The following is a 19,420-nucleotide window of genomic DNA, read 5'->3' on the forward strand; positions in this document are numbered from 1 at the left end:
GGAAAAGGTTGTTTCCAGAAATTTGTGGGGTTTTCCCCCTTGGTTCTTATGTTGTAATGAACCGTAAGGTTTCTAGACTGATATCATATGCCCTTGTGTGGGACTAATGGCTTATGATTATTTAAAGATGTTATTGTAGTCTTTTATTTAGTAGCTATTTCTTGTGTTTTCACCTATGTCACACGGACTCGGCTCCAAGGTCGCCGCACCCGCGTCGACACGCACCGACACGGGTGCGGCTCGGACTCGGTCAACCCGACCCTGGGACCCGTGCCGAGGGGACCCCCCCCCCCCCTCCTGTAAGGAAAAAAACCCTGAATCGGGCTTCACAACTCATCACCTGTCCCCTAATGGGCATAACTTTGACCAAGTCTTATATATATATATATATATATATATATATATAGCCGAGTCCCCATGTCCAAAATTTTTGAAATTGCGCCGCACCCGCACCCGCACCCGCACCCATGTGACATAGGTTTTCACTAGAATATAATTAAGTTTTGCTTTTTGTCGTAATGATATTCATTCCTAATGTATATCATTATACAGGATTAGGAACATTTTCTGTTTGAATCTACATATGTGATCATTCTTGGGGATTAAATACTTCATTCACATGTCCTATCCCGAGATGCTTACTTTCATGCTATCTTGGCTTACTCATTCTTGAACTTTGTGTAATGAAATGTGAGATCACAAGAAGTATCTCTAGTCACACAATAATAAGACCACTAATGGGCAAGATACATAGAACCACAAAGTGCTTAAGCACAAGAGCACAAAGAACATAAAAAATAAATAATAATCATTATTAAAGAATGCTCAAAAGCATAAGAATAGAGAGGGCACAAAGTCCCCTATTTATACACCAAAGGGGAGCTCCCATAGAGTTGTTGAGAGCTCCCCAATGGTCACATTTGTGATTGTTGGGGGGATCCCGAAAACTCTATGAAGAGGACAAAAAAGTCTTTGGTCAAAGAAAATATATATATATATATATATATATACACACACACATACACATTTTAACACCCCCCCCCTCAAACTTACGGTGAGATCACTGAAAGTTTGTTAAGAAGAAAAATAAAACGAGGGGTAGGAAGAGCTTTGGTGAAGAAATCAGCAAGTTGGTACTTCAATGTGACATACGACAACTCAATAGTTCCTTTTAAATATCCATCACAAACATAGTGACAATCCATATCAATGTGTTTGGTTCTTTCATAGAAGGTGTGCTTGCTTGCTCTCTAGATTGCACTTTTGTTGTCACAATACATCTTCAAAGATTTGGAGATGAAAATGTTTTGGAGAAGAGTCCTGAGCCAAACACGCTCCATTGTTGTCATTGCCATTACTCGATATTCTACCTCAGTTAAGGATAACGAGACCTTTTGCCGTTTCTTACACCTCCAAAAAAATCAAAGAATTCCCTAAAAAAACAAAAAAATCAGTAGTTGAAAGTCTATTATTTGGGTTACCACCACAGTAAGCGTCAGTGTAATATGTTAAATCTAAAGATGAGGAATAAGATAAAAAAATCCCTTTTGATATTGTGTTTTTAATGTATCGAATAATCATCATAACTACAGCCATGCGCACTGTGGTAGGAGTATGCTGAATTTGACTTGCTGCATGAACCGTATGAGCGATATTAGGTCGAGTGATAGAGATGTAGGTGAGCGATCCAATCAATTGGCGATATGGAGTAGAATATTCAAGCAATACACCATCTTCAAGTCTTAACTTTGCATTTATGATTTCTGGGGTCTCCACCTTCTTTTCATCCGAAAGTGCAGACCTAACATATACATCAACAACCAATTTCATCTAGGAAAGAAAATATCTTCTAGGTGAGTAGGCAACCTTAATTCCTAAAAAATATCTCAAAAACCCCAACTCAGACATATCAAAAGTTTTTTTTAAACATATTTAATTTCAATAACTCCTTTGTCATTTCCTGTAATGATCATATAATCAATATATAGAAGAAGAATCACAATTATAGTACCTGTTTTCTTGACAAAAAGAGCAGTGTTAGTATAACAATAGATAATTCTCAAATTAATCAAAACATCACTAAATTGATCATACCAAGCATTAGGGGCTTGTTTAAGACCATACAAGGCCTTTTTAAGTATAATTTTTTTTCATTTAAATTAACCCTTTGAGAGAGGGGTCAATGTAAACTTCTTCACCCAGTTCTCCATTTAAAAAAACATTTTTAACATCTAATTGTAAAATGGGTCAATTTTTAATAGAGGTAATGGCAATCAGGGTTCAAACATAAGTCTTTCTTGCCATGTGAGCAAAAGTTTTTTCATAATCTATTCCATATTCTTGGGCATACTCTTTGGCAACCAATCTTGCTTTATGGCTTTCTAATGATCCGTCACTTTTGATTTTGACTTTAAACACCTATCTACATCCTATAGGTTTCTTGTCTAAATGAATTTCAACTATTTCCCATGTGTTGGCTTTCCTAAGAGCATTAAGTTCTATTTTCATTGCTTCATTCAATGTGGATACTGTTTGACATCATTATAATGAGATAACTTATAATAAAAGTGGAGTTATTAAACATGCTCTAAAGTTTGGAGAAAATAAGTCATATGATACAAATCTACGAGGAACACTAGAGATGCTATTTGTTCTCCTAAGTTGGGATTCCTCTAAGGATATGTTTTGAGAGAACCTGTCAAGAGCATATGGGTGGTTGCCTTTAGGGATGGCATTGGATCGGGGCGGGGGCGAGGGACAAGGCCTCCACCCTCGCTCCGTCTCAAAATTCTGCCCTCTATCCCTACCTACATCCTTGCACGAGTTTTGATTTTAACCTCTATCTCCGCATCCATTCCCGTTTCATGTCCTCCATACTCTGTCCAAACGAGGCGAGGTGGGGCGGGGCCCCATTTTCCCTCGGTCCACTATCATCCCTAAAGAGTATTTTAGCATTTTACTAACAGGGATCGGGGACGGGGCGGGGTGGGACAAGGCGGGGCAGGGAAAGCATAAGTCCATCCTCGGTCCAAACAGGGCGAGGCAGGGCGAAGCCTCATTTCCCCTCTATCCACTTTCAAAATTTTAGGAAGCGGGGAAGCGTGGGACCACTTAGGAGCGATTCGGGAAGTGTCTCGGAAGCGACCTAGGAAGCGTCTCGGAAGCGACATAGGAAGCGTCTCGGAAGCGAGGGGGAAGCGAAAAAAAACAAAAAACAAAATTAAAAAATACAAAAAATTGAAAAAAAAGGGGAAGCGAGGGAGAAGCGCGCTTCCCATTAAAGGGAAGCGCGTCCCCCATTAAAGGGAAACACGTCCACCATTAAAGGGAAGCACGCTTCCCAAAAAAGGGGGACGCGCTTCCCAAAAAAGGGGGACGCTTCCCCCCACACTTCGGAAGCGCAACGTTCCGCGCTTCCGAAGCGCGCTTCGGGGAAGCGCGCTTCCCCTTTTAGCTAGGCGCTTCCGGTAACCCTGGTTTATCATTTTTATGAGTAAGCACATAACACATACAACCAAAGATCCTTAGCCTTTTAAAATCAGGAGTCATTTTAAAAAGTTTTTCAAATGGGGAGACATTTTGTAATGAAGACGAAGTTCTATTTATTAAGGTGAGGTTAAAACGACTTCGGCCCAAATTTTTTTTTGGAATGTCCCTTGAAATTAAAAGAGTTCTAGTGGCTTCTACTATGTCTATGCTTTCTTTTTGCTAACCCATTTTATTGCGGAGTTCTAGCACAAGATCTTTGATGACAAATTCCATTTTGTTTCAAGTAGCTTTGAAAATCATTTGACATGTACTTCCCTCCAGAATTCGATCTAAGTATGGGTATGTCGCTGAGAAATTAATTTTTACCCATTATATAAAACTCCTTAAAAAACGAGAACACATCAGATTTATTTTATCAACAAAAATAACATAGTAGGAGTAACCTCTTTTGATATGACCGATGAAGGACCCCATACATCCGAATGCATTAATTCAAAAGGTCGAGTAAAGATAAAAGTTCTATGAGAAAAGGGAATAGCTTTCATTTTTTTAAAAAAAATGCAATGTTTACAAGATATATCTTTTTTATTACAAATATATTTTCAAAAAAAGAAAGAGACACATCTTTGAAAAACTAGTATAACCAAGTCTCTTATGCCAAGTATCAATACTTTTGCCTTGTACATAATTACAAAATGACGGGTGGAAGAGATAAAAAATCTATGAAGTAAAGATCGCCTCTCCTATGACCTTGCTCAATCAGCTTCCTTAACTGGAGTTCCTTCACAGTGCAATCTTTGGATGAGAAAGAAATTTTGCAACCATGATCGGAAAGTTGAGAGGCAAAAAAAAAATTAAATTTAATTTTGGAACAACCCTTATTTTTGGAGCAAGAAATTTTTGAGTCAAATATTCTAATACTTTTTATTTTCAAAGAGGTTCCATCAGTCGTTGAAATGTAAGATGAAGTAGAATTAGTACTTACTTCAGAGAGGGCATTCTTATGATGTGTCATATGAAAGGAAGCACTGCGTCAAGAATCCACATACCTGGAGGAGATGAAGAAGATGCAATGGCGGCACCCGAGGTAGAAGATGATTTGAGAAGTTGTTGAAGTGCCTCCGATATTTGACTAAGTCTGTCTTTAATATCTCCTCCATTTTTTCTTGATTCTTCTTTCTTGGGTGTGGTTTTTTTAATGGAAGCGATTTTGCCTTTAAGCTTCGAACATACCGGTCTAATATGACCCGGTTCATTACAATAGTGACAAATAACACCCTTTATATATCCACTATTATAGTTGGATCCACTATTATAGTTATTTTGTTTTACAAAGTGGGGAGGCTTATAGGCCCTTACATTGGAACTTGACCTAGTAACTGTCAAAACATCATCATTCTTATTGGTCATGACGAAGCGAGTTTCTTCTTGACATACCTTGGCAAAGGCATATTTAAGAGACATAGCCTTGGTTCTATGAAGGAGAGAGAAACTCACTTGTTGAAATTCCGGTTTTAGACTATGAAGGAATTGAAAAAAATGTTCCTTCTCAATTTGCTTTCTTCTAGTCTCAACATTTTCGAGAGTCATCCATTTTGGCTCAAGTATGCCAATTCATCCCAAAGAGGAGACAAGATACTAAATAATCCCGGACACACATGTCCCCTTGTTTGGTGGATCTAATCTTGTCTTGAGAAAAATATTATCTAGCAAGATCATTTTGGGTACCCTTAAGAATAAACCAAGCTTCATTGGCTCTTCTAAATTTAGCAATGTTAAGACATATTTTTATGTCAACATTGTTCATAAACTATGCCAAAATTTTAACAAGGTTGTTTTCTCAATCTTCTACCTTTATTTGATGTTCATTGATGGCTTTAACACGATCATCTCCAACACGATCATCTCAACACCTTCATCGTGTTTGGTAAGTTTTAAAGATGGTTAAAGAGTAGTGCCCATCACAAATCCCCAAAGTTTCTTTTCTCTAAGGTGATTCTCATTTGGCTAACGCCCACATCATGTAGTTGAATCCATTGAGTTTGAAGGAGAGCTCCACTCTTAATTCATGCTCCATGATGAAGAAGAGGTAGGTAAAGAGGAAGAAAAAACAACACACTTTAATCATGAAGACACGATCTTCAATCACCACAAGCACGACTTTCAAGAGTGGAGTCCAATGGGCTCTCGTACCATGTAATGAAATCTCTAGTCATACAATAATAAGACCACTAATGGACTAGATACATAGAACCACAAAGTGCTTAAGCACAAGAGCACAAAGAACATAAAAAATAAATACTAATCATTATTAAAGAATGCTCAAAAGCATAAGAATGGAGAGGGAGGACCAAAGGGGAGCTCCCATAGAGCTGTTGGGAGCTCCCCAATGGTCAACAGCTCTATGAAGAGGACAAAAAAGTCCTTGGTCAAAGAAATAAAGAAAAAAAATAAAAATAAAAAAGAAGAATAAAAAAAAGTCCCTAGTGGAATGTGCTAATTACATATGACAAAAAGACAAAAACACCCCTGAGGGTTATACCATTTTACAACTGTATACATATGTATATGTTGATATATATATATATGTGTATATAATAACATATATATATATATATATATATATATATATATATATATATATATATATCTATATATATATATCTGCATACATTTTAACTCTTTCTTCTTGGACTCTCCAAGTCCATTTTCCTCTCTAGGTCATCTGTCTTTATGTGCCACCTCAACAACATATGCCATCTGTTGGATACATCCCCCTATCTCATTTCAATGGAATGTATGACATTTATCTTCCATTGAGTTTTCTTCTCCTGTACATATACTTAGGAGACTCAATGTGTTTTCTGAGTAGGACATTAAGGAATGCATATACATTGTCATATCTCCGTATTCCTTTTGCATTGGCATAACTATCTCCTGCATTAACATGTCATTTTTTCTATTGGTTATTGCATTTTATGCTCTTATATACGAACACACTGCATATCCTGGCTCTAGGGGATGGCTGCATGCATTACTATGGTTAACATATAAAGTCTTGTTCCATATACATGTCACACAGTGTTTGACGACTTCTGTCCGTCCAACTAATCTTATCTAAAGTCACTTATGGTATTTGAGTAATAAAAGCTCCTAATTTTAGGATTGCAGCTCCACACCATCATACTTCTTCTATTTAGGAGAATTACTAATTCAGTGATTTGTAAATTTCTGTCAACCAATTTATCATGGGTCACTTGAAGAACATAAAATTTTACATGTATATTCAGCATTCTACTTTGTAGAAAATGCTTTTTTTTGTAGGGATTCATGTGATAAGAGTTCTGCTTTTCATTCTTTTCTTCTCCAAGCATGAAGAAATGATGTTTATGATCTGCGTCACTATTTCCGTTTAAAGTGGGAGCAAAATGAGGTGCATTTGAATTTACTATTTAAGCCATAATATGCCTTTCTCTATTTTAAACGCTTGAGGATAACATTTCTGTTCTTCTTGACATGCCGTGGAAATTGTGATCATAACAGGGTTATGTTCTGATGTTCCAAAACCATACATGTTCTTTGACTTACCATTATTTTTACTATTCCGTATTGATTCTATGAATTAGTTATCACTTGATGCTGCTCTCTGGATAATTGTGCTCAGTGCCTGCTTTTAGGTAATGATCTTGGATTCATTAAACTAATGTCGAGGCATATCTAACGTTTGTTCACACTGCAAGTGATTGTATCTCTGTGTTGTGTGTATTTCTAAAGTTGAAACTCTGTGCTTTGTTTAACAGGTCAACTTTTATTGACGAAAGGAGATTTGGATCTGGCCTTTTCAGCGTTTAAAATTGTGTTGGATGGGCAACCTGATAATGTTCCTGCCCTACTTGGTCAGGTACCTTTGAGACACATCTGTTGTTTTTCAAAATACCTAGTCTCTCTCCCCCTCTTTTCTCTCTGATTGATCTTGCATGACTAGTCTTTTTCTATATTACTTTGCATCACATGTTTGGTGCTTATCCCTAGTTCAGTTAAACGTTCCATTCTGTAGATTAAAATTATTTGCATGACATGATTCACACTTGTTATAAGGTGTACAGTGTGAGTGATATGTTATTATTTTCATTATGGTATTTCTGTAATTTTTCATTAATCTATATCAATTTTTTTATTATTATGATTAGATGTAATTTATCTTTTGTATAGGAAGTATTGTTGTGAAGTGCCCCAGAGGTGGTTATGTGAAAGCAATGTAATGAATTTGATGTCCCGAAGGAAAATAGTTTTGGGACTTTCCTAGTTAAACTCTCTCCTCTTCTCTTCCCCTTTCTTGTTTACCTACTTGTGCCTTCTTTGCACCTACATCAAATCACAAGCAGCAAGAGATTAATCGTTGGACATGCACTACCGTTCTGACTGTATTAGTCAATGTGAATAAGGTGGTACTGTATGCATGATTTCTGATGCTTATTTAGAATTTATGCTGATCTTTCTTACATTATACCTCACTGATACTGAAATAAATGTTTTTAGCTAGAATTTGAAGCTGTTGTAATTTAATACCCTGAAAATATATTTATTGCTTGTGGGAATATAGCATACTAAAAGAAAATACAAATAGAAATAATACAAAAAAGTTTGAAGTGTGTTGAACACCCCTCATTGGAATGTACTACTACTTTTGCTGCCTTTGCTTCTGCTGCTATTGATCGTTTTGTGTAGTAACTAAATTAATTACCTCTCTACAGGCATGCATTCAATATAAACGTGAACGGTACTTGGAGGCATTGGAGCTATATAAGGTGTGACCTTAAAGTGCAAATGGTTTAGTTGATTGTACTGATATGAAGAAAAAAATATTTCTTTTTTCATGCTTCAGCAACAGTGGTAAATGTTGGTCCATGATTATTGGATTCAATGGTTATTACTGACATAGGTTCTTGTTATGTTTTCACTAAGAGGGCTTTGCAAGCATATCCTAACTGCCCTGGAGCAGTAAGACTTGGCATAGGCTACTGCCGTTACAACTTGGGTCAGTTTGATAAAGCTCGACAAGCATTTCAACGTGTTTTGCAGGTATACTAAAAGTCTGACAGTCATTTCCACATATTCATATTGATTTTCTTAATTCTTGTCTGGTGTTACAAGAATCAAAGTTTTGACTTGCCTTGTCTTTCAACTGGGTACAATCTTTAGTTGGATCCTGGAAATGCGGATGCTCTTGTGGCTCTCGGAATTCTGGATTTACAGACAAATGAAGGTAAGACTGCAAGGGCAGCTAATGATTGTCCTCTAGATTAAAGTGACCTTAAGAGTGCATTTGTGCATATGTATGTGTTGTATGACTGCATGTTTGTATTTTGTGTTCATGCATGTAAATGTATGCATAAACTGAAGTAGAATTCTTCTACTGCATCCATAGGTGTGTATCTTTTCTTTAATACTAATTATCGTTTCAACAAATGTATGCTGTAGCTCATGGAATACATAAAGGGATGGAGAAGATGCAAAGAGCTTTTGAGATATACCCATATTGCCCCATGGCACTGAACTATTTGGCAAATCATTTCTTTTTCACTGGGCAGCATTTTCTTGTGGAGCAACTAACAGAAACTTCACTTGCTGTGAGCGACCATGGTCTAATGAAGTCCCATTCATATTATAATTTAGCAAGGTCTTATCATAGCAAGGTGGTACAATTAACAATTCCCTTGATGATTCTTTCGTTGTCTTTGCTGTATTTTTCTGCTTGTAATGAAGTTAGGAACTATTATAATTGATGCTTCAATCATATTTTCCTTTATATATTGGTTCTCAACTTTTAGTGTTATGGATGTAGGGTGATTATGAAAAAGCTGGATTCTATTATCTTGCATCTGTCAAGGAAATCAGCAAGCCACAAGATTTTGTATTACCATACTATGGTTTGTAATTCTTTGTTTGTTCACAAATATTATTTCTTATTCATTTTTCTTTTTCTTCTACAGACATGACTATTATTTCATCTTTGAAAATCAGTTTGATTATCGATAGATCATTTGATTGTAGTAGCGTTTATTTGATATTCTAGCAATAAGGCTTGCAGTTCAAACACTAAGTAAACATACTGAATTTGCATGCACTAAAAATATCTTCTTTTTCTAATTCTAAAAACTGTATGCAATCTCTCTTCTGAATAAGTCTGACTAAGCTTGAGAAGTTCACAGTTTCATATGGATTTCAAGTGACATGCACAAACTTCTGTTGGTAGCATTGGAGGCCCTGTGTTTGAGGATGCAATTTAGAAATCTAAAATCCCATCCATAAATTACATAATCATAAGTTTTAAGATACTAAAGTCTTGTATGGATAGCATATACACACATTGAGAGCTAGGAAGTTATTTTTTTTCTGAATTTTGCCTCAGGATGTGTGTCCTACAAAAGTAAGAAGAAAGCACAACAAGGGAGAGAGATAAAAATAGAGGAAGGGAGGGAAGGATGGTAGCCAAGGGAGACGTCCTGTTAGGTTATGGTTGAGGTGTCTTCTATAATGTATTTAAGTGTATTTTCAGTGTATAGAAATAACTTTGATAAGTGTACAACCATAGAAACTTATATCTCTATCAAATTCAAATGACCAATATACTCCTACACATGAATGTAATACATGTGAACCGTGTACTGTCCTTGACACCCCCCCCTTATGGTAAGAACTAAGAACCATGGGTTTATTTTTCTTTTAAATACCAATTCTGGGCCACTGAAAGGGATTTTGTCTTTTAAATGCCAATGCAGAGCCACTGAAAGGCACTTGGTGAACAAAATTGCAATCTGTTGTTTGTTAAAAACAAACATGACTGAGTTTCTCTATTACTCCATTTTCTCTTGCCCAAAATGCCTGTCCAGCTGCACATGGTTTATCTTTGCATGCTGCACTTGATTAGTTGAAATAGCTATAGCACTTCTATTATTGCAATGTAGCAATGATCCCTCCACTTTTTGGTGCACAGATGTAAGATGTTGAATCTACAATACTTCTTTCTACTATTACTGGTTCCATGGAACAATATTTAGCTCCTATACTTGACCTTGCCATGGTTCTTTGTTTCTACTGGGCCATGAAACAAGTTGTGACCCTGAGTATACTCTTTAATCTGTTACCAATCTTCTAGCATTTGGGTCTCCAACCTAGTCTGCATTCAGCAGGCTACAATAACAAGAAATATAAGTAGCTGCCGATCATGCTTTTGTAGATCAATCCATTAAGTGCAAAAAGTCAAAACAAATCATCAAGACTAGTGGAAGTGTTGGATGCTTGACGCGTGATGGATACTTCCCAGGTAAGCATCCTCCAACTCTAAAATACTTGGTACTTCGGTACTTGTTTAACAATGAAGTGTCCACAAAGCCGGACACTTGTGTCTATAGTACCCAACACTGGACATGGGTATGACACTCATTGGAAACGGTGTGTCGAGACACATTTTAAGGTGTTGAACACTTGACACAGACTCCTAGTTTAAAAAACGACGTGTTGGTGCCGTGCCTAGGAGTGTCGGTGTCAGTGTTGGTGTTCGGAAGTGTTCGACACCGACACTTCAGCCTAGGTGAAGTGTCCATGTAACATAGGGTTTACCTTTGGTCCCATCCAAGAACCCACTACCAATAAGCATAATTGGCCCCATCAAATTTCACCATGATAAGCTAAATATGCTCTCCTTTCTCTATGTTCTTCCCAATTCCCAAATACAATATTAAAGAGGTTGCACTGAACAACAACCACTATAATAGAGACAAGCCAAATATATTTTGCACAATAGTAATTCAATAAAAAAACACAAACTAATATGCTATGGAGAGAGATCTAAGAAAATCAAACCAAGACTCGATTGTCAAAGCCTAGTTCCCAAGTAGAAAACCTCAAGGACTCACCCAAGTCGTGAGTACAATATCCAAGACACCACGATTTCATCTAACTTTGTTGGGAACATACTATCTCTGCAATAGGAACACTATCTTATATCACCAACACCCTCTTAATCAAGAAATTTCAACAACTCAGCAAGATGTAGGAATGATTGATGCCTCATTACAGATTTCAATAGAAAAACATGCTATAAAGGTTCAAGCAATCAACAACTACAATAAACTCGATGATCTGCTCCCAACTAAAGCCTGTCACCTATTACCACGGTACCACCACACGAAAAACACGATAGAACTCATCCAATTGAGTTCAAATCAAATTTCACACTTTCACTAAAAAACGTTTCAAATGCATGCTATCTCAAGCTTTAAAACCGTAAAAAACTGACTGATTATCAAGATTTCTCAATTTGCTACCTTGTTCACTGCCTGTTTCAGAAAATCTACAAAAAGAACCACTTACTCAAATCTCCTACTTATTGATTCAAAATTCTTGTAAAAACAAGGGATATCAAATCCCTAATTCAAACAAAGGGTTCTCCTCCAGTATGAGCTGTTACTTGGGAGATGACATCAACACCAGCCTTCACGACCTTCTACAGCAGTACTTTCTCCTCAAAGAATAAAGCCTCAATACCTCCTTCAATGAGCTAGTATTCTTTGCTCTGCTCCAGGAATCTGTGTCAAATAGACACTTCACTTAGCATGCGTACCTTGTATCGACACAATATGACACTCAGACACTTCATGGACATGATCAGACACTTCATGGGCACAGTTAGACCAGTTTCACAGAGTCAACATTGTGTCATTAACTTTATCTATTTTCTTTGGTGATCTTAATTATTTATTTCATATTCACTTGAATTCTTTTTCTTTTAAAATTTGTCATCAATTGCATTACATTTCAATTTCAATTTATTTTCATAATTTGATGTTCCTAATTATAGCAATTTAGAAATGTTATTTTATACACACACACATACATGCATCTATGTGTGTGTACAACCATGTCCCTTGAAAATTATCGAATCATACCAAGCGAATCCACGTCATGTCCCATTCCTGCATCAGTATCAATGTGACATAGCCGGAGATAGCTTTGATACCATGTGGAAGCAATGTAGAAGAAGAAGCAAGAGAGCAAGGCAGGAAAAAATATTCTAGCTTCATTACTTTACAAAGAAGGCAATATAAAGCATATAAGGGTTGTCCCCTTGGGCTAAAAATCTTTTTGACTAAAATACCCTAAATCCTATTAACGACGACTTTAGTGTTCTGGAAGGGTACATAAAGACAGATCTTCCCTTTCTACACTATTGAATGACTAAATACAGATACAACATAATAATACATGTTTCACGTTAATATGGTATATAAGGCTCTTTATCATGCCTACTGTATACCTGTGAGAAGTGCAGGATGAATGTGATTGATGCAAACTAACTGGGGGCTGCAAAACAGGCTGATAAAGAAATTACTTTTTGACAAGAAATCAATGATGCATCCTAACAGCAATAAGCTCTTCTCATTCTCTGTGACCTATCGGCTTGATACTAACCCCTTGGGAACTCACAATGCCGTAAGGAAAGCTGTACACACTATGCTCATGGATGAATAAAGTGTTGCAAATCTTACTGTTTACTAGCTTGGCAGAAGCTTTTATTATTATTATTATTATTATTATTATTATTATTATTATTATTATTATTATTATTATTCTGCTGGTGAATTTGCAAAAGAATTGATTGCTACTTACTATTTCTTTAATTATTGTCTTGTTGAGGTCAAATGTGCAATTGCAATTTAGGTGCTTTTTTCTAGTCTTGAAGAGAAAAAAATAAGAAAAATAGAGGAGTCTGCCTACAATCCAACTTATAATGCTTTGCTGGTGATTCCTTAAGAATTACATCTTTTTGTGAGAACACATTGTTTTATAGAATGTCTAATTTGTTGCTTTTAAACATTCGGTTAGGCTTGGGACAAGTCCAGTTGAAGTTGGGGGATTATAGAAGTTCTCTTTCAAATTTTGAGAAGGTGTTGGAGGTCTATCCTGAAAATTGTGAAAGTCTGAAAGTGAGCAGATTTTTTACCATGAAGTAGTTTTGTCATCAGCTTTTTTGTTTGTTGTGATTTTCAGTTCTTGTAATTTACCTTTTCCCTGAATTTTATTTGTGGATGCATACCAGGCAGTTGGGCACATTTATATCCAGCTGGGGCAGATGGACAAGGCTTTGGAAACATTTCGAAAGGCTACAAGAATTGACCCACGTGATCCACAGGTTGGTCATTTTCTTTTTATGGCTTCATCCTTTGGCGCCTTTTCATTTTTGTTATATGACAGTAAAAAATGCTTCTACACTGCTCAAAAAGGAAAATAAAGATTGTTAGAAAGAAGTTGTGACATGTACTGATCCCCATTTCTGTTGAAAAGTGGGAAGTATGGCTGCAAGTGAACTGATACTAACCCAGCCCCTTAGGTAGGAAAATTAGGAAGTAAAGGTGGGAAAGTGGAGGTTTAAGTGGGGAAATGGTTGAGGTAGGGGATCATTTAGTATGAAAAGCAGGAAAATGAGAGGGAAAGGAATGAGAATGGCTAGGGAAGGTGTGCGAAAGGGTGAAAAAATGTAGGGAAACCCCAAACACTAGAAGGATCTAGTGCTTGAGCCTATCTCTAGCTAGAGAGACCATAACTAGAACCAATCCACTCTAGCAAGCTAGAGAGGCCAAGATGAGTCAATTCTATTATTTATCAAGGATTCATACAAATGAGAGGCGTGGGTCATAGTTGGCAAATCAGTGAGTCATCTTGTGACTCGGCCATGTTGTCTCGTATCAATCCTTAACTGAGTCAAGAAACCAGTAAGCCTCGTTTTAAGACCAAACTCGGCTGAGTCTGAGCTAAACCTTGTTCAAATCAGCCAAAAACCGAACCGACTGAGTCAACTTAGGCTTCGGGTTATTTTAAAACAAAACCCATGAAAGAAAAAAAAAGCTTTTTAAAAACACTTAGAAACAAAAACACATCTTTAAGGGGTAAAAAAGTAAATTGAAAACACAACTTTCAATGTTACTTTTACATTCCTGATTCATAGTAGAATGTGCAAAGGTGGGTAGATGGAAAATCTATTTATAATAGGCATTGGATAGGCCTTCCACCTTTCCCATCCATATGGGACTACTTTTTTCACGTGCAAGACAACCACAAAGGCACTAATACTTACCCGGGTGCGAGGGGTAAACCTTCATGCTTTTAAGCTGCCAGGACAACGACCATAAATACGCCAGACAGACCCTGCATGACTAGGTCTATGATCCTGGGGTGGTTTCTTCAAGTAAAAAAAATGAACTCTATTAACTCGAAAAAAAGATAGAACCCATCAACCCAAAATATTATAAAAGCATGAGATAATCAAATATTTTATCTATATATAAGGAAATAATCAAGCATTTGACTTATATTAAAGTAAAAATAAGACACAAAAATATTATGAAATCTTGAAATAATCAAATATTTTGCTTATACTTAACAAAAACCAAAGAATCATATCTAAAATTTTATTAAATGCTAAAATATCCAATTATTTTGCTAATAGATATTATTTATTTATAATACATATATATACATGCTCACTTATTTATTTTTACTTTATATGAATTATTATCGTATATAATAACACATAAATATATGTTTACTATTTTTTTTAATAAATTAATAAAAAACCTTGACTCGCACGGGTTGCCGAGTTGACAATGGCCTATTCTAAAATTGCATATCAAGTGTGGCATGCCCTTGAGGCCTTGGTTGTTGTATATACAAGCCCACATAAATAACATTACTATAAGTGTTATGTTGGATTTTGGGGCAACCCACAGTTTTGTGGCCATGAGGGAAGTGGCTAGGTTGGGACTCACCTTGGAGCGAAGCGATGGTCTTGTAATGATATGGATTGAATCCAATAAACATGCAATACCACACTTTCAATCAAATAGAATACTTGATTGAATCATCAAACCACCCACACAAGAGTCTAACAAATTTGTTATTGCATAGAGTCACTCAAAATGAGTTAGAAATACAAGGCCACAAAGGGCCTATTTATAATACAGATGGGCTACTAGGGAGAAGCCCCAATATGGTTGTTGGGCTGCTCCCAACAGTCATGTTTATGACCGTTGGGAGCAGCTCCATCAGCTATATTGGAGCTGCCCCAAAAACACAAAAAATGAAAAACAAAAAAATACAAAATAAAAATAAATGAAAAGGATTGTCAGCCCCTAATGGGCCGACACCTATTACAATAAAAGGTCGAAATACCCTTGCTGGGTATTTTGGTTTACAACATATATATATATATATATATATATATATATATATATATATATATATATATATATATATCTTAACACCTAGGGGTAGCAATCGGGTCGGGTTGGCGGGTCAGCATACCTCAACCCGAACCCGACCCGTTTATTAAACGGGTCAGCTGTGGCAAACACGAACCCGACCCGTTTAATAAACGGGTAACCCGACACGACCTGCCAACCCATTTAATAAATGGGTTGGGTCGGGTAAACAGGTTTTCAGGTTGGCGGGTCGGGTTGGCGGGTTGACGGATCGGGTTGGCAGGTCGGGTTGACGGGTCGGGTTGGCGGGTTGACGGGTCGGGGAGACGGGTTGGCGGGTTGGCATACCCCCAACCCGAACCCGACCTGTTTAATAAACGGGTTACACGGGTCGACCCGTTTATTAAACAGGTTGGCTTAAGCCCAACCCGAACCCGCCTAAGAGGCGGGTTGGCGGGTCGTGTCAGAAATTGCCACCCCTATTAACACCCCTCCTCAAACTCATGGTGGAATAATCAAGAGTTTGCCAAGTAGGAAGTGAAATATGGGAGGCGGAAGCGCTTTGGTCAAGAAGTCTGCTAATTGATACTCAGACGGAACTAAGGCAATGTGATGGTCTTTCTCAGGAATTCTTCACGAACGTAGTGACAATCCATTTCAATATGTTTTGTCCTCTCATGAAATGTATGATTGCTTGCAATGTATACAACACTTTTGTTGTCGCAGCATAATCTTGAAGGTTCCGCAATATGAACTCCCAAGTCTTCGAGAAGTTGTCTTAACCATACCAACTCGGACATAGTTGTTGCCATGGCACAATACTCAACTTAAGTGGAAGAGAGAGATACCTTCTGCTGTTTTTTGTATCGTCATGAAATTAGGGAATCACCTACAAACACACATAAACTAATGGTTGTGCGTCTATCATTTACATCCCTTCTTCAGTCAGAATCAGAATATGCAATGAGGAGGATGATAAAAACAAGACATGATTAATAGATTTCTTAATATATCTAACAATTCTCATTGCAACACTAATATGTACTCTAGTGGGAGAATGCTCAAATTGACTAACAGAATGAATAGCATGAGATATATCAAGACGAGTAATAGAAAGATAAGACAAAGCCCCAATCATTTGTCTGTAGGGAGTTGAATCTTGCAAAGACTCTTCATCATCTTTCTTCATTTTGGCATTTATGACCTCCGGAGTATCAACTAGTTTTTCATCCGAGAGTCTTGATCGTTCAATGATCTCTGTTGCGTACTTAGTCTGTGACAAAAAATAACCACGAGATGAGTAGGCCACTTCTATTCCAAGAAAATATCGTAAAAAACCACGATCTGTCGTATCAAAGTGGCTTTAAGCACATCTTTGATATGATTAACTTCCTGCATATCACCTCCTGTGATTATCATGTCATCTACGTAAAGTAATAGGATCACCATCATGTCTTGAAGTGCTTTGCTCATGCTCTTAGTCTACATAGCAATAAGGAGGAGAAAATAATGCTCTTTAATGCCACAAACAATATAAAAGCTGAAGCAACCGACATTTTTGGATGCATGTTGGCTCCCTTCTCATGAAATACTTAGAGATTAAGTTTATTTATAGGGATGTCTGGACACAAGCACTCAGAGAGAGGATGGAGTTAGGTCCTGTTTGCTTTGGTCATAGGTGGGGATGAACAATCACAACTGAGAAAGTAGATGTTGTGATTGTTGGTCACAAGGCCAATCTTGTGGGCAACTTTCACAAGATTCAAGGCAAACACAATCACATGTAACTTTCTCATTTTTCATTAACCTTGAGAAAGTATTGTGATTGTGATTTACAATCATAGGATCTTGAGCAAATACAAGAATCACAGGGCATTGCAAACATGCCCTAAGTTCCAGTCTTGGAAGTCATGATATTTTTGTCATTGATTGGAAGAACCATCTCGATCAAGCATGTTCCGAGTTGTATCCTTTCTTATCTTCTTGCTTTATTCATGACTTCAAAAAGGACCAAAAAACCCAAAACAAGATGTTTTCTTTGGAACAACCAGATGGATTCCCAGAAGATTCACCTAGTCTGATTCACCTAGTCTGTTGAAAAATATCCATACTTCCAACCAATGTGGAGGTGGGTATTCAGAGGCTAGATATCCTAAACAGTGCATTTGGCGCAAGTGGTGATGAAAATCAAGTCTTGATCAAGGTTGATGGATATTCCTCCTCAAAAGTAAATACAAGGTTGACCGGCTACCTTTTTCTTGGCATTGGAACACCGTTTGTGCAGGATATTTAGGGATTTGGAAAGCTTGGTTGAAGTTCTTTTGGAATTTAAGGGGTGTGTAGGTCTAACACTGAGAAATGATCAACAAACGAGATTTTGGTTGGATCCTTGGAAATTGGAATAATTGAGCCATACTGAAGTCTGAGTTGAAAGACTTTAAGTGCTAACTAGGTCGGAGTGTATGGTGGCATCTTGCTATCCTAGGAGCAGATCTTGGAACATTAATTTTTATGGAACTTCAACATTACCAGAGGACTCACACCACGTTTAGTAGTTGATCGTTTGCATCCATCTTAATGAAACTAAATATTCGACAAGAAAGATTTCACCTTCTCATGAAGATCTGCTTATCTATTGCTTTTGAAACCTTTGAATGCCATGTTCAAGGAAAACGATGAGCCCTATGTCAAGTGGATATGGGAGCAGGACACAATGTGGATTCACTTGGTATGATTTGATAATTTTCAATAATTAGGACATAGGAATGTTAAAATGTAAAACTGTACATATATGTATATATAATAATATTATATTATTATATATATATAAATACATTTTTAATTTCTTTCTTTTCTGTATTTTTTTCCTTTATTTTTATTTTTTGTTTTTATGTCATCTAGTTCAGTTTGAACTAGAATGACTGTTGCTAGTCAAGTCCTGTCCAGACTTGACTAGCAATAGAGCTGTTGGACTGACACAGTCCAACAGCTCTTAATAGAGCTGTTGGACTGACACATTCCAACAGCTCTAAATAGAGCTGTTGGACTGTGCCCAACAGCTCTATTGAGTCCTCTTTCAGCTGTGTATATAAAGGGGTGCAGCCCCTCTTGTATTTTACTCCAATGCTTCTTAAGCAATTGGTTTTTCATATCAATAAAGAATACATTTTTTATTTTTATTTTGTTTCCAGTTATACCCTTTTTAAGGGTTATGCTTTAGTGTCATTCTTGACACTTGCTCTTGTTAATCAAAGCTCGTGTTTCGAAGATCCCCATTTCATTTCCTGGTATCAGAGCCGCGGAAGTACTAAATCTTGAGGAAAAGCTGCCTCGGTTTCCGTGCCCGTTTGCAAAAGTGTTCGCCACTTGAAGAGAAGTGTTTTATCACTTCATTGGAGAAGATTTCACATCTTGTTGTATTGTTTTTTTTTTTTTTCTTTCTTTCTCATTTTTCTTCTTGTTTCTCTTCTATCCCTATTCTTTCTCTCCTTGTAATCGATGGATGACAATGATAAAGTCACCATCATGCCTATGAAACTAAGCGATACGAACTATGTAACATGGGCTTCAATCATGAAGCACCATATATGGGGAAAAGGCTTATGGGGGATTGTGGATGGTTCCGATTCGGAACCTAAGCTATCTCTTACTAAAAAGGAGGGAGATAAAGA

At 37.0% G+C, this 19,420-nt stretch overlaps 1 protein-coding gene across 1 annotated transcript in view; it reads left to right on the forward strand.

The window, feature by feature from the left end:
* ELF8 (binding protein) overlaps window positions 1–19,420 on the forward strand; it is a 153,145-nt gene that overhangs the window by 73,505 nt on the left and 60,220 nt on the right. The window contains exons 7-14 of the mRNA XM_090005197.1: window positions 7,290–7,390; window positions 8,244–8,297; window positions 8,455–8,571; window positions 8,692–8,755; window positions 8,971–9,185; window positions 9,335–9,419; window positions 13,378–13,478; window positions 13,592–13,684. Coding sequence (XP_089861323.1) covers window positions 7,290–7,390; window positions 8,244–8,297; window positions 8,455–8,571; window positions 8,692–8,755; window positions 8,971–9,185; window positions 9,335–9,419; window positions 13,378–13,478; window positions 13,592–13,684 — 830 coding nt within the window. The remainder of the gene's footprint in view (window positions 1–7,289; window positions 7,391–8,243; window positions 8,298–8,454; window positions 8,572–8,691; window positions 8,756–8,970; window positions 9,186–9,334; window positions 9,420–13,377; window positions 13,479–13,591; window positions 13,685–19,420) is intronic.

Source organism: Nuphar pumila, chromosome 4, assembly GCF_984573655.1.
Source record: "Nuphar pumila chromosome 4, dmNupPumi1.hap1.1, whole genome shotgun sequence".
NCBI classification, from domain to species: domain Eukaryota; kingdom Viridiplantae; phylum Streptophyta; class Magnoliopsida; order Nymphaeales; family Nymphaeaceae; genus Nuphar; species Nuphar pumila.